A 16174-nucleotide genomic window follows, 5' to 3' on the forward strand; every position below is an offset into this window, starting at 1 on the left:
ACATACGCCATATATGAGTACAGCCTGGCAGAAGGTTCATCTCATTTTAAATGCGTCCTGAACTCCTCAGACTAATGAAACTCAAAATATCCTTCCTAAAGGTCTACCTAAGAACCGTTTTTTTTTTTTAAAAAGCCCTTTATTCTAAACGTCACCAAACTCCTTAAGAAATCTCACTCGGTCCGTGAACTTTTTCATCTTGTAGAAATGTGAACTGCTCACATTTGGCTGTCTTTTTATTTGATTAAGCAAACATCAGAGTGGAATATCACTCTCGCGATTCACTGTACTGGACAGCTCTGACTGAGACTAACTCCTTTTTTCCCTTCCATACAACTATTCATTATATGCAATTTCCTGTTTTCCTTTAATAATAATGTGAATATACTCTTCAACCCCATCTTACATATTTGAAGAAGTCTTTCTGATCAGATAAAAAAAAAAAAACAAGGGCGGCATGGTGGCGCAGTGGGTAGCGCTGCTGCACTGAAGTTAGGAGACCCGGGTTCGCTTCCCGGGTCCTCCCTGTATGAAGTTTGCATGTTCGCCCCGTGTCTGTGTGGGTTTCCTCCTACAGTCCCAACTGACATGCAGGTTAGGTGCATTGGCGATTCTAAATTGTCCCTAGCGTGTGCTTGGTGTGTGGGTGTGTGTGTGTGCCCTGCGCTGGGCTTGTTTCCTGCCTTGCGCCCTGTGTTGGCTGGGACTGGCTCCAGCGGACCCCCGTGACCCTGTAGTTGGGATGATGGATGGATGGAAGGAAAACAAAACAAAAAAATATTGATACTGCGTACAAATGACTTGGTTGGGGGAAGAGAAATGACCGCATCAAAAGACAACAGTTTTAAGGAAAGAAAATTAAATTTTAAATAGTAACAAGCATAGAAACAAACTAAATAGCATTGTCAAACTGTACAGTGAGAGTCACCTTAAAAATATTTCAGTGTACAAATTTTGCAAAAAAAAAAACATGCAGACACGGTGGTAAAATAAGAAGTTTAAGAACGATACCATCAGATGGAAGAGTTGCATTTTTCTTTCCTTTGAAGACAATTTTTTACTTGCAATTTAACGGGACGTGCTTTAACTTTTAAAGACATTACTTTCAAACTGCCCCCTAATGCTGAAAGAAAGTAAGAGAGTCAACTAAATATGGTATGTAAGAGCAGAACTGCAAATTCAGAGACACAGATTTCATTGTTGTTTATGGTGAATTAAAGGACTTCCACAGAATTCCATTCTTCTAATACAGCTGAGGGTGGAGTAATGCGCTCTTAGTTCTTTTGGCAAGATAAACGAATCAGGAAGACAAAGGCCTCATTCTCTGCCTGTAGTAAGTAACTTGAGTGCTTTCTGTAGGTTTTGTACCGCTGTGTCTATGTCTTCATATTGCAGGGCACTTCCAGCAAATTTGCAGTACTTTTGAGCTCTAGCAAAATCTTCTGGTGTTAGATGCACATTTCCTGGTAAAAGAAATTCACAAGTTACAATTAAAAGACTTGTAAAAAGAAAGACCTCCTAAACATACTCTTTTAATGGACAAGATCCTGACAGCAGACAAACCGTAACTGAATGAATGCAATGAGAGGTCGATGCTTTTTTAATTGTCATCTTAATGTATACTGGTTCTTAAACTCACATTTACAATATCTTCTTTGTAAAATGGTCAGCACAATTCATTTACATTGAGGGTACCAAGAGAAAAAATACACTTCAGGATATTTTTAATGAATAAAATAAACTGTGTCTTTGGTTTCCAGACAGACAGACAGACGTATAGTTTGTACTTTACTTGTGCCATGACTGCAATTTAGAACATTAGAACAGTCTAGACGAGAACAGGCCATTCAGCCCAACAAAGCTCGCCAGTCCTGTCCACTTGTTTCCTCCAAGAAAACATCAAGTCGAGTTTTGAAAGTCCCTAACGTCTTACTGTCTACCAGACTACTTGGTAGCTTACTCCAAGTGTCTATCGTTCTTTGTGTAACAAAAAACTTCCTAATGTTTGTGCGAAATTTACTCTTAACAAGTTTCCAACTGTGTCCCCGTGTTCTTGATGAACTCATTTTAAAATACAAGTCTCAATCTACTGGACTAATTCCCTTCATAATTTTAAACACTTCAATCATGTCACCTCTTAATCTTCTTTTGCTTAAACTGTAAAGGCTCAGCTCTTTTAATCTTTCCTCATAATTCTGCCCCTGTAGCCCTGGAATCAGCCTTGTCGCTCTTCTCTGGACCTTTTCTAGTGCTGCTATGTCCTTTTTGTAGCCTGCATACAGTACTCAAGATGAGGCCTCACCAGTGCATTATAAAGGTTGAGCAGAACCTCCTTGGACTTGTACTCCACACATCAAGGCGCTATATAACCTAACATTCTGTTAGCCTTCTTAATGGCTTCTGAACACTGTCGGGAAGTCGATAGCTTAGAGTCCACTATGACTCCTAAATCCTTCTCATAAGGTATACTCTCGATTTTCTGACTGCCCATTGTGTATTCAAACTTAATATTTTTACTTCCTATGTGTAATACTTTACATTTACTGACATTAAATTTCATCTGCCACAAACCTGCCCAAGCCTGTATGCTATCCAAGTCCTTCTGTAATGATACAACGGATTCCAAATTATCTGCTAATCCACCCATCTTGGTATCATCTGCAAACTTAACCAGCTTGTTACTTATATTTCTAGCTTATACTTATATTTAGCTTATTACAGAAGCTCAAGAAACATAGAAATGTTAAAACTAACCAAAATGATTCCCCTAAAATACACACAAACAAAAACACAAGTGAACAAAGCTTCCGACTTGGATAAAAAGAGCACCGATAAAATGTAAGGTTTTATAAAGGTATATAATGCTAGCGTGTCAGAGAAAGGATGTGCAGAAATGTTGATGATGGCTGTCACGTTTGTCTTCATTCTTCCTCCACTACTACCTCGAGTGGCTCCACAGTGTGTCTCTCAACTGAGACTACCCTTTTAACAAACTTTTTGATTCAGTGGGTCTCCCTTGAAGTGATGTTATTGGCCTAACATAGCACAGCACAGCGAAGAAAACTGCAGTGGCCATCACAGAGTTGTAGAACATGCAAAAGGATGTCGCTACCCACACTGAAGGAACACAAGTCTGCTCTGCCTCTTCACATATGGTTACTAGGAAAACCAAGGCAGATATGGAGAGAACGTGCAAACTTCAAAAATAAAAATGAGGCGTGGTATTTGAACCAAGGATGATAGTTCAACGAGGCAACAGTGCTAAGCCTTGTATCCAAACCAGTAACTTGCAAATGTACTTCCATATCATTTAGTGTTATGGCATAGCCCCACTACTGTCTGGTAGTAATGTACAGGTTTTGGATTTTCAGTCTGAAAGGATTATTGGTCCATAAGTTAACATGATGTATTATTATGTGTATTTATATACTTATGTATGTCATTTATATGAGCATATTTCATAAAACTAACATTAATTATAATAATACATTTTATTTATATAGCGCCTTTCCCATGCTCAAGGCGATTAAATACATGTGTATTAATCATAAGCGTTTTTTTTCCAATAAACAAATGTGAGAACTTTTTAAGTGACAGTTACATTTCTCAGTATATTAAACTGTTTACAATTTTCAGGAAATATAATGTTAATAGGAGTTACCAGTAATATTCAAAGTACACATAAAGGTATCATTTTATTTGTTTATTTATTTTTTTATATAAATTATTTAAAAAAACAAACAAAAAAAACAACCTGGGCTCCTTCTGACTTTATTAACTGTACACTTCCTTAGCTGAAGTTTCCAAGTAGGAAATAAAAGCTCTGCGGCCAAGGAAAACAAAGAGAAAACCTGAAGCACACAACAAAATGTATTGTTGTAAATGTATCTGACTTCAACAGATTTTTCTTTTTCACAACATTCAGAAACGTATGCCAGAAAAGCCATTCCCCAAGTTTAAAACTTAAAACAAAAACACTTCCTTCATTTTTTACTTGGATTCAGACTGCACAATGTGAAATTTTCTGCATCGTTAATTCACTCATAAGACATTATAGCAGGTTTGCAGAGAGACAGTGTTACCTGCACTCTGCATGTAATTGTCATTATGCAGTCAAATATTTATGTATCTATTTCATGATGCTTCTATACTTGTTGCCACAATATTTTTGTGCTTGTTATATTTATTTTTTTCTATTATATTTGTAGCCTGTACAACACATTGGGCTCACAAGTGAAAGATAACTTAATAAGAATATATTGAATTAAGTGGAGGTGAAGCAGAAGCCCCAGCATAAAGTGTCAGAAGAACTCTACAGGATGGTATAGGACTTGCTAGTAAAAGTCATCTTAAGCCAGTGGCGTGGTGTAGCGTAGTGGGGGCGGCCTGCCCCGGGCGGCACTTTTAGGGGGCGGCAAAGAATTACTGTATATTTTAGTCTTTTAAATTTAAATACCTAAATAAGGGGGCGGCAAAATTTTCCTCCGCCCCGGGTGGCTGACACCCACGCTACGCCACTGTCTTAAGCCTCTGCCACACAGCACTTTTCCAACAATTTTCAGTTGCAGACTTCATTTACTTAATCTTAGTGAGATGGAGGCAGTTGTGATGTGTTCCTGTGACTACCTTTTGTATACTTTGAAATGCCCAGTGACTCAAGTCAGACCACTCTGTGGTTTGCCCCAGCAAAATGAAAGAGAACTAATTTTGTCTTAAATTGTAGGTGTAGACTTGCATGTGACCACCAATGAGTGCTAATCTGAAAGAAAAATGGATATAATGACATCTTGAGGAAAGGGGGAACGTGGGGTGCTTTGAATGGCACAAACAGAAGATAGGCTCCACTGCCTGATCAAATAAAAGGGTCAAGACTGCAACTCAATCTCCCATACCTGGAAAATCTTTGTACAAGTACTGGCACGGACAGGCTGCACATTATTCGCTGTCAGAATGCAGAAAGCTCGCAACACTTTGGAAATGTGAAACTGTACTGAAAAGTCTGCTCGTTGTCAGCCCGTGATTTCTAGTCACATAATCAAACAGTTTTAAGATGATGAATCAGTAACTGAAGGCATTAAGTTGGACACACCCTCTGAGTAGAAGTTGTGTGTTGTGCTGTTGGCTTCAGGGAGACTGCTCATACTCAGATACCACTGTAGTGACAACCCAAAGACTAGACAGGATACTGGTATCTGAAACATTCAAGCACATCACCAGGCTGTATCTGACTGTCCTTTGGGGAGAATTGATGGAACAGGCTAAGATAAAAGGATCTAATAAACGAGTGCCATAGGCAATGAAGACAAGCTTGGTGTGTACCAATCGATATGAGCTTCGTATGTTTTTAGATCAGAGTCTCTCTCAATATCAAACATTCATTGTTCTTGGTACGCCATCAAAACAACCATTGAGTCAAAGGAGACGGTCTCAAGATAACTTGATTTGTTGTGCATGCAAGCTATTGACACAAGCTGGGATTCGATCAGCCCTGGATACATCCTCTGTGACAGGGAGTCTGTTGTTGGAAGATCCAAAACACCCAGTGACCTCAAGTAATAACAATCATGACATGAAAATTATATATATATATATATATATATAAAAACCTACATCTTAAAACTATATCCTTGTGTAATGAACTCCACGCTTCAACACCATAGATTAGCAAGTAATAGATATAAATTAAAGGCTCACTGAGATGTTAACTTTACTTCCCTGTTTATGTGAAAACCCAAATGATACTTGTCTACTTGTGATCTCAAGATTCAGATACCACAGGAAATGTGTTCTGTCATTAGATTCCCAAGGGAACTGACTCTTAAAACTGCAAGTTCAGTTCAGGCCTAATCAAACTTCCATTAAATTTGAGGCCAACTGTACTCCCACATGGCACCCAACTATAAAGATGCAGAATTTTACAAAGCTTTTTCAGACATAGTGACATATCACACAATGATAGTACACCAATACAACTGGGTATGAAAGACTAAATATAAAGCATAACAAACTAAAATATGTCATATTCGGTGTGTACACAAAAAAGATGTACATGATAAATTTCTATTCCTCATCTGTGCTTGTATCAAATTACAACAATACTCCTAATCATAAGGGCTCAGCATTTCCAATATGATTATATACCAGCCCTAAATTTTTTCCAATTGTAACATTACTCTTTTCTATGAAGCATCTGCATTTGTGTTTTCTAATTTACCACTCCATCTACCATGTTGTACCATGGCAACTTCTTGTTTGGCTTTAACTTGATATGTGCTTATTGTACACAACTATCTTAACTGTAGATGGCTCCTGGTAACAGACACCACATTTCAGTGTAAACACACTTCTGATGTGAATAGCACATAAGGAACACTCTAATGGAATGTATCAAGATAGGGGACCTTGTCATGTTAATCAATATGACTTAAAGAATACTGCATTGTAAAGGATAGGGAAGGTATGGCAGATTTAATTATACAGTTGTGCTTCACTACCCAGGAAAACTGAATAATGTATGACACTACAATATAAATTCAATCCCGATAATAAACAAAGTAAAGGGGGCTTTTAAAAACTTTAAAATGCAATTCAAATTAAAAGACAGAAAACAGACAGGTCCCTAAATTATGTAAATGGTACTGACAATAGACAGCTTTCAAAAGGTGGATAATTTCAAAATGTACAATACCTACCATTACTCTGTATAAAATTTATTTTTGTCCATGGACAATATGCCATTTTCTTGTATATGAATTAAGACACAAAAATAACTGGACTGGGCTTGGGGCTTTCATGGAAAACCGTCTGGACGTCGGCTGGATGTGAACTATAGAACAATATCCCCTCCTACACGCCGTCTCAAATCGTTGACCGGCTAGGTATAACCTGTGAATAGTCCAGTCAGTATTTGCACAAGAATCGTTACATGAATTGCCGCGACAATGTCGGGTGAAAAAAGCGAACAGCGAGACAAACAAGACAACGCTCCCGTGCACAATGCTTTTTTCGTAAAGCAGTTTTTGACTGACAAAAACTTTCCTGTCCTCGATCATCATCCCTATTCACCCGATTTAGCTCCCTGTGATTTTTACTTGTTCCCAAAATTAAAAAGTGAGCTGAAGGGAACACGTTTTTCTTCAATGGATAAAGTGAAGACAGAAACGGCAAGCCTGTTGAAGAGCCTCAAGCAAGAAGACTTCCAGCACTGCTTCAATCAATGGAAGATACGTATGGAGTGGTGTAGAGATCGGGAGGGGGGAGCATATAGAAGGTGACAAGGTTTAGAATGCTGGAATTCAGCAATATTTACCAATCCGGTTATTCTTGTGTCTCACCTTGTTAAATCAGTTTACATAATATATTACTTCTTATGTTTTAATTGTAAATGTAAACATGCTGTTTAATGTGAAAAAGATGATTTTGTGTGACTTGTTTCTGGTCATGCGGTCAAATGAGTGAATAAAATTTAGTAAGAATTCAATTCATCTCATTAATCAACAGAGATGTGACTTTTGTTTAACTAAAACGTACAAAGTTTCCAGTTTAAATTTTGCTGCAATAGCTGTGACGTTCCTGGTTATTGACCACCATTTAACAACAGTCATAAATAATATACTGAATAGAAAGGCAAGTGAGATGGAGTCTGCCAGTAACAACATCTTTCAAAAATAACAGTCACTTGGAGGCAGTAATGTGGATATGGAGGGGGAATACACATCAATCAATTAAAATATTAGTCTCTGAATACTGACATTGCTTTAAACTTTTCTGTTACTAAGTAGTTAATTTGCCAAGGGCAGAAAACATTTAGAGTGCAGTTTGTAGCATGTGAAAATAGTCAAAGCATGCCACCTGCTCTCTGTGGAATCATCCATGTCTTCCAAACTAAAAACCAAACCCCTAAAAATCTTATTTAGATGTTCTCACCCTACCCATTCCCTATTCACTCTCCTTCTGTCTAGTAAACGGCTTAGATCCACTAAGCACAGGACTACCGGATTTTTATCTTTTGTAAGATGCATTAGCTTAGTATTTTGACATCAAATCCTCTCTTTTTTCCCACCATATTAAGTAAGCATGTTGACTTTAAAAGAGAAAATATTTTTCTCCTGTTTACGTTTAATAATCCAGTCTTGCTTGCATCTTACTACTGAGGTACGGACTTGAAACAATAAATGTGTCAAGAGGGGCCTGAAAATCACTGGATGAAGCTCCTGTGGACATTCTGAATGAGTTTTTAGGCTGCTCTGTGTGATAATGTTGAAGAATGACCAAATCTGGGGAGAATCGTGACTTTTAGATTTTACCCATTTGTTGTTTATCTCTCAGTACATCTGATGAATTTCAGAATGTTTTGTTTCATAAACATAAGGTCATATGTTGGTCTTAGATAATGTCACGGTACACTGTATTTTTTATGTTTTCAAATTAAAGGAAGTGAAACTTTGGTATCCAGATACCCAATTACTGCAGCACTTGCTTATACTTAGCTTTTTGAAAAGGCTTATCAACTTTGTGATTTGCTTATTTTTGCACAGGAGTTTACTCTTCCTTATTAAATTTATTTTACATAACTAGGGGGATTTTCCCCTTGCTTGCTTCGCTCGCCAATCCCCCTGGCCTGCACTACACGCCAGCCATTTCGTGTCTCTGCCGCTCGAGTATGTGGATTTCACTTTTAACCAAATAACAAATCTTTTAATTGTCACGGATACGCCTCCTCATTGGGAAGAAACGCAACTTTTTTTCCCTGATAGCAACATGAATTAGATGATCTACAAGTCTCCGGACTTAAAGTTTAAATCCGAACAATACATTCATTATCTCTTTTCGCTGTTCCGTTATTTCACAGAGTAATAATTTCCACTTGTTTGCGCTAATGCAATCTTTACTGTAACCTGCTCCGCATGTGTATCACGCCAACGTTTTTGAATTCTTTACGACATTCTACTTTTTCATCTACTCTTTGTCTTTTATTTCCGCCCCCGGGTGTGGTTAAATCTCTTGGCACAAAGTCTCATCTCGCGGGACGTGAAAGCATCTCTCTTAAAAAGTCATGTCTCATCCCAGGCTAAAAAGTCTCGTCTCAGTATTTTTTTTTTTTATTATAATAGAGAAACATACATTAGTTCCTCCAAAACACAGCTATCTGTCCACTACATTTAGCACTATTTTTATGACACGGCAGAAGAACATAAAACAGATAATGAATTTCATGGTGAAGTGGGAGTTAGGGATGACACCACACAGTGTTTAGGTTTCAGATGGCAGCACTAATGTATATTACAGCATAGAGCAGGAAATGAACCACTTCTTGGAGGAGTTGTGCACTAAACAAAGTCAAGAATTAAGGAATCATTAAGAAACTCAATGGAACAGTTTCTCCAATTAGTCAATCCTTAAAATGTATTGGTATTATTTTATTATATTTCTACTCAGTTATTTCTTCACAAACAATGTATATATACATTTGTCACACAATTTTTTTTCTGGTGGTGTTCCATGTCCCATAGCTTCCATTATGAAATGCCAGGGTGGGTAAGGTATTTTTTAAATCTTTAACTTTAGAACACTGTTTCACATGACAAATACATATATACCATGTTTGTGAAGAAATAATTTCATATTGAAAAATATCAACCTTATCATTTAAAATTCACAATTCTATTTACAACAGTACAGGATGCCAAAAGAATTTATGCTAGCTTTAATACTCTAAAATTTCACATGGCAAAAAATAAAAGACAAAATTGAGAAATTACTACTTGTAATAGATAAAAGAACATTGAAAGGATGTAATGCAAAGTATTTACTCTCACCTTGTTGACCAGCCTTGAATAATGATGGGTCTACTTGGGGGATTTTTTGAGGAGAGGGCTGAACAGGATGACTTACATTCTCTACAAAACAAAATAAAGAAAACCAGTGACATAAAAAGGACAAATACACTTCACAACAGTCATTTAAGGGCAAGTCAAAAATAATTGACAATTAATGTTTTAACTTCTTTATACATTTGGCTGTGGTTGTGAAAGTGTGTCAGAGCTTTGTCTGTCTGAGTTGCAGCTGCACAGGTACAAATTGTTCTGGTTAATCGCTGGTTAGTTACACCAAAGTCAGCATGTGGTGTGATTGCTGCTCCCCTTTCCATACACACCAAAGAATAGCTGCATGTTGCGATCCATTTTCTTTTATTTTTTTGTGGGCTGAAGGTTCATCAAGAGAAAATCCATTGCTAACATTCAGCACAGTACGGAAAAAAAAAAATGTCTCAGCAAAGTGGACTGAAAGCTTCAAAAATGAGAGTCACGGCTAATGAACGATCCATTACTGCTGTCAGTATTGAACATGGCAATGGCAGGGGTCTGGCATATAGCGTTGGACTAAGTGCGATAATAGCCCAGGACACTAAGCCGATGTTCAAGTCAATTCTGTATTCTTCCTGCATTCTTTTTCATAAACATGTTGCAACAACATTTATTTCTATAGCACATTTTCATACATAAGATCTTTACAAGGTGTCAAAAAACAGGAAAGAAAAACAAATTAAAGTTATGTAAGAATTAAAATGAATAAATAACATACGAAAAATAAATCAATATGCACTTACATAAAACTGATCTAACAATAGTAGAAAGGAAGAGTCCTTATATCTTTGCATTTACCTCTGCATTTACCTTACTTTTGAATATGCAGAAAAGTTTTTTTTTTTTTATTAAAAGAACTAAAAGATTTAAGGAGAACATTTTATGTACAATTTCTAAATGCAGACAAACACTGCCTAGTGACTCTGACGGAGACCTTCTAATTATGCTGTGCGTGTATTCTTTCACTTGAAATGTCTAGTGTTCAATTTAGGGAGGAGAATTTTAAAAACAGGTGTAGAGAGATCTATGTTAGATCATTTTATAGGCGCACAGTTTAAAAATACGGTTAGTTTTGAGGAAAAAGAATGTGGCTTGGCAGGTTCAAAGAACATATATTGTAAAACATCTTGTTGTCTAATTTATTATATGTCATCCTAATTATGCATGACCAAAAAATATAATTAAATAAAAATTGATCTAAGTTGTCATCATTTCTTAAAAAAAAAAAAAAGATCTGATGTTGATTTCCAAAACAATGGTGCCAACATGTTGTACATTTCCAAAGAAGTGTCATTCAAGAATTGAATATAAGGAAAAAACGAATAAAAACAGCACTTTTTCAATGAGGATAAAAAGAACTGAAACACAAACACAATTATGTGGTCAATCTAAAATGAATATTTTGAATAATAAAAAACAAATTAGAAGTCCTTAACTTAAGATATCTTGTCAACAGTCTTATACTATTGTATGTATGCATGTTATTCACATTCAACATTTGCAATAAAAAGCCAATTAAAAAAGAGGGAAGCACAGTGTTTCATATATGAGAAAGTGGGTCTAATTAGTTGTACATGTGTCATCCATTTTAGATAAACCTCACTTACATTATATTTCTTGGCTCACACATGGTTATTACAGATTTGGAACACTAGTAGAATTTTCTCAGGTGACATATTCCTCAAGCTTCTTATTGTGGTTTAGACATCTATCATTTGGTCACTGTTTGCTTGCTTCACAAGACTGACTTAACGTGAAGCTGGAAAGTGGGAGTGTGACACTCTTCATAAAGATGGAAGAACCCTAATTTTCAGTAAGCAAACGTACCTTTCTTTACCTTCCAATACAGACTACAATTTATGTAAGTTGCTCTAGATATCTAAGTATTTCTCAGGCTTACAGGTCATTCATTGCTTGTTGAGGAAGGCAGCACTGCCTCAGTAAAGACAGACTTTCTCATGTTTAGTGTGTACTATTTCACAAGAATCTGAAAGGAAGGATACTTCGTGGTATTTCTCACAGCTAAGCTGTTATCACTTAAAGCTGTGACAGCCTAAATGAGTCTTGTCCAGTCTGGTATTGTTAAGACTGTCAGAATTAATTCAGTCTTGCTTTGAGTACTACAAAAAAAATTAAGAGGATGGAAAGAGAAGATCATGCATTAAGCAAAACTTAAGCCTTCAATATGAATGCTTGTTTATGAAAAGCTCTTGAGTGGAAGAGGGATGTTTTACATTTGTCTCGTTTACCAACAGGTCTATCTTTGGCGTGCTTTGATTAAATATGCATTTGTAAGGCAAGAGAGAGTTAATTAATTTCCAACTTTGTTTTGTATTCTAGGTGGTATGTTCTGCTATTGTAGATATGCTATACTTTATATACAACAAAGTTTATATCATAATAAAGCCCAGAGACTTGGATCTCATGCTTCCAAGGCAGTTCAGGTGTCATACCACTGTGGTATTGTGTATATATATCTGTAATATTTTCCCTTGTAGGTATTTGCAAACATTGCCAGTCGTTTGTATACTTAAAATAGCTCTGTCTAGTTTATTGCATATGCTTTCATCACTGGTTCCCAGGTCTGTTTTAACAACTGTAGTCAAGAGTTTGTGTCTCTCAGACAAGTACCTCTTCTACCTCTCATGACAGATTCCTTTATATGGAATGCTTTTTCTTGGTAGAAACGGTGAATGTCTGAAAAGAATATTTTGAACCTAATTCTGAATTTAAAGACTAATCTATTTTGCCACCTCAAATTTTTCACTAGTAGTGTTGTAGAAGCAATTTGCTATATGAGCTTTTCTGTAGTAGGATGCTGTTTTTGCAAGTACTGTTAGTGTCTGTCTTTTTGAAGCTTTTTGAAGCTTCTTTGACTAACACGGTTAATCCTACTACAGGGTTGGGTAATGTGCAGTGAGGGGAGGGGCGGCTCTTGTCAGTTTATTATCAGTCCTAGAGAGTGGAACATTTTCACTATCATTTCCTTTGGCTTTTGTCCTTGTTCTTATGGCGATGTTCTTAGCAGCCAGTAGCCTAAATATCTAAATACATGTACTTCCCTTATTTGTTAGTGTTCCATGGTTGCGAATATTACTTCTGAATACACATGTGGGTGGAGAGGTTGCTTCCTCTATTACAAGTCTGAGAAGAAAGCTTTCTAGACAAACTGGAAAAATGGAAATACAGAAAATGTCTTTCACATATAGACATACAAAACAATCTTTGGGAAGATCACAAAAGAATATTTGTGAAAGTTAACAGTTTGGACAGTAAAAAAAAATCATTTATATAGGAAAAGTCAATTATCACCCTCAAATTCTAAGATGTTTGATCTTGACAAAAAAGTATTCTGAGACATCGTTTTATGGTCTTGGTGGCACCTGTCGAATGATGTGAATCTCCAGATGGTAGTTAATGTCATTCAATACAGGCACATATCAAGTGATCTACAGTTGTGCTTGAAAGTTTGTGAATCCTTTAGAATTTTCTATATTTCTGCATAAATATGACCTAAAACATCAACAGATTTTCACTCAAGTCCTAAAAGTAGATAAAGAGAAACCAATTAAACAAATGAGACACAAATATTATACTTGGTCATTTATTTATTGAGGAAAATGATCGAATATTACATATTTGTGAGTGGCAAAAGTATGTGAACCTTTAGGATTAGCAGTTAGTTTGAAGGTGAAATTCGAGTCCGGTGTTTCAATCAATGGGATGACAATCAGGTGTGAGTAGGCACCCTGTGTTATTTCAAGAACAGGATCTATCAAAGTCTGCTCTTCACAACACATGTCTGTGGAAGTGTATCATGGCACGAACAAAGGAGATTTCTGAGGACCTCACAAAAAGAGTTGTTGATGCTCATCAGGCTGGAAAAGGTTACAAAACTCTCTCTAAAGAGTTTGGACTCCACCAATCCACAGTCAGACAGATTATGTACAAATGGAGGAAATTCAAGAACATTGTTACCCTCCCCAGGAGTGGTCGACCAACAAAGATCACTCCAAGAGCAAGGCGTGTAATAGTCGGCGAGGTCACAAAGGACCCCAGGGTAACTTCTAAGCAACTGAAGGCCTCTCTCACATTGGCTAATGTTCATGTTCATGAGTCCACCATCAGGAGAACACTGAACAACAATGGTGTGCATGGCAGGGTTGCAAGGAGAAAGCCACTGCTCTCCAAAAAACATTACTGCTCGTCTGCAGTTTGCTAAATATCACGTGGACAAACCAGAAGGCTATTGGAAGAATGTTTTGTGGACAGATGAGACCAAAATAGAAATTTTTGGTTTAAATGAAAAGCGTTATGTTTGGAGAAAGGAAAACACTGCATTCCAGCATAAGAACCTTATCCCATCTGTGAAACATGGTGGTGGCAGTATCATGGTTTGGGCCTGTTTTGCTGCATCTGGGCCAGGACGGCTTGCCTTCATTGATGGAACAATGAATTCTGAATTATATCAGAGAATTCTAAAGGAAAATGTCAGGATGTCTGTCCATGAACTGAATCTCAAGAGAAGGTGGGTCATGCAGCAAGACAACAATCCTAAGCACACAAGTCGCTCTACCAAAGAATGGTTAAAGAAGAGTAAGGTTAATGTTCTGGAATGGCCAAGTCAAAGTCCTGACCTTAATCCAATCGAAATGTTGTGGAAGGACCTGAAGCGAGCAGTTCATGTGAGGAAACCCACCAGCATCCCAGAGTTGAAGCTGTTCTGTATGGAGGAATGGGCGAAAATTCCTCCAAGCTGGTGTGCAGGAATGAGCAAAAGTTACCGGAAACATTTAGTTGTAGTTATTGGGGGATCACAGCAGATACTGAAAGCAGAGGTTCACATACTTTTGCCACTCACAAATATGTAATATTCGATCATATTCCTTAATAAATAAATGACCAAGTATAATATTTTTGTCTCATTTGTTTAACTAGTTTCTCTTTATCTACTTTTAGTACTTAAGTATAAATCTGATGATTTTTATGCAGAAATATAGAAAAGTCTAAAGGGTTCACAAACTTTCAAGCACAACTGTATTTGTTTAAAGATTGGAAAGTTTATAGCCAGTAAGAGTTTTCACACCTATGTAAAATGCTAAAGCATTTCACAGATGTAAACATCTGTTGGATCTTTGTATTTTTTTCTCAGTGCTTCAAAATGCTGGTGCTAGTTTCTCAAATTTTGTGCTTCTGCTTTAATGTTAGGTAACTCACCAAAGCAATTAAGTGGGTTTAACTTTAACTTAATAGTAAAAATAACTAACCAAGGACTATTCCTAAAATTGATTTGATTATAATGCACACATTTTGATAAAACACAGAATGTTTTATTCAACAATTAGCTATTTTCTATTCAGTGCAGCTAGCAAGATTATTTCTAACCCAGTAATAACCACCCTCAGATGCACAGAGAATACAACAGAAGATAATTCAGTAAAAGCATCTGTTCAGGCATGATTATTTGCAATTGTCAGAACAGAGTAATCCTTGCCGATGTACATATCCATGGGGGAACTCCTTGTTATTTTTATGGATAACTTCAACCACTAGCATATGTAAGTGAAATCCATCTTAAGCATGAAGTGTAATCCTGCATTACCTGGATACATGTTAAAACTTCACATAATGACAGCTTTTGAAGTGCAGAACTATGAATGTGAGCAACAGAAATTGTAAGCTAAATGAGCCGATAGGTTTTTTTTTAAATTAGATTAATACTTTAGCAAGATCCTTTATTTTCTGTAATGTGAAAAGCTATAAGTATCAGTTATTACTGAACACTATTTTTTTTATGTAGCACCAAATAAACACATTTTAATAATTTTTAGAGAACATGTTCAAAGTTCTTCGTGTCTTTCTTTATTTTGTTGTCTAACGTCTCCTTCCTTTACTGATATGTTTTGTGTTGAAATGATTCCTGTTTGTATGTCCATTAAAGCCTCAATAAGGAAAAAGAACATTTATGTGAGGAAAATTAAGTCAACAATACTTAGAAAAAGATCTCTTTTCATTCATTAAAGGATAAGCTTAAAAGAATAATACAAGGTTTTTTACATACCTGTGTTGTGAGGCACATCAGCAGGGGTATTGGCAGGTGCATGCGCACCTGGTGGGATTTGTATGTTTGTCGTACTATGTGTTGAAGACGTTCCCTCACTGGCAGGATCACTTGGTTTTAGAACTTGAGAGGGGGTCCCAACCTCTGTATCATATTCATCTTCTGACAGTAAAACAGACAAATAAGAGACATTTTGATTACTTGCCTATTTTAAGTTAAATCAAGGGAAAAAATAAAAACAGCTGCA

General features: G+C 36.6%; 1 protein-coding gene across 2 annotated transcripts in view; it reads right to left on the reverse strand.

Moving 5' to 3' along the window:
• Window positions 1-842: 842 nt before the first annotated feature.
• Window positions 843-16174, reverse strand: part of vta1 (vesicle (multivesicular body) trafficking 1) — a 111286-nt gene continuing 95954 nt past the window's right edge. The window contains exons 6-8 of one of the 2 annotated variants that reach the window (XM_039738384.1): window positions 15928-16086; window positions 9819-9899; window positions 843-1463 (exon numbers count right to left, since the gene is read on the reverse strand). In XM_039738384.1, the coding sequence (XP_039594318.1) occupies window positions 1318-1463; window positions 9819-9899; window positions 15928-16086 (386 nt within the window). In that variant the 3' untranslated portion in view covers window positions 843-1317. Of the gene's footprint in view, window positions 1464-9818; window positions 9900-15927; window positions 16090-16174 lie in introns of both variants that reach the window. The other variant, XM_039738382.1, reaches the window with a different exon arrangement.

Source organism: Polypterus senegalus, chromosome 16, assembly GCF_016835505.1.
Source record: "Polypterus senegalus isolate Bchr_013 chromosome 16, ASM1683550v1, whole genome shotgun sequence".
Classification (NCBI taxonomy): domain Eukaryota; kingdom Metazoa; phylum Chordata; class Cladistia; order Polypteriformes; family Polypteridae; genus Polypterus; species Polypterus senegalus.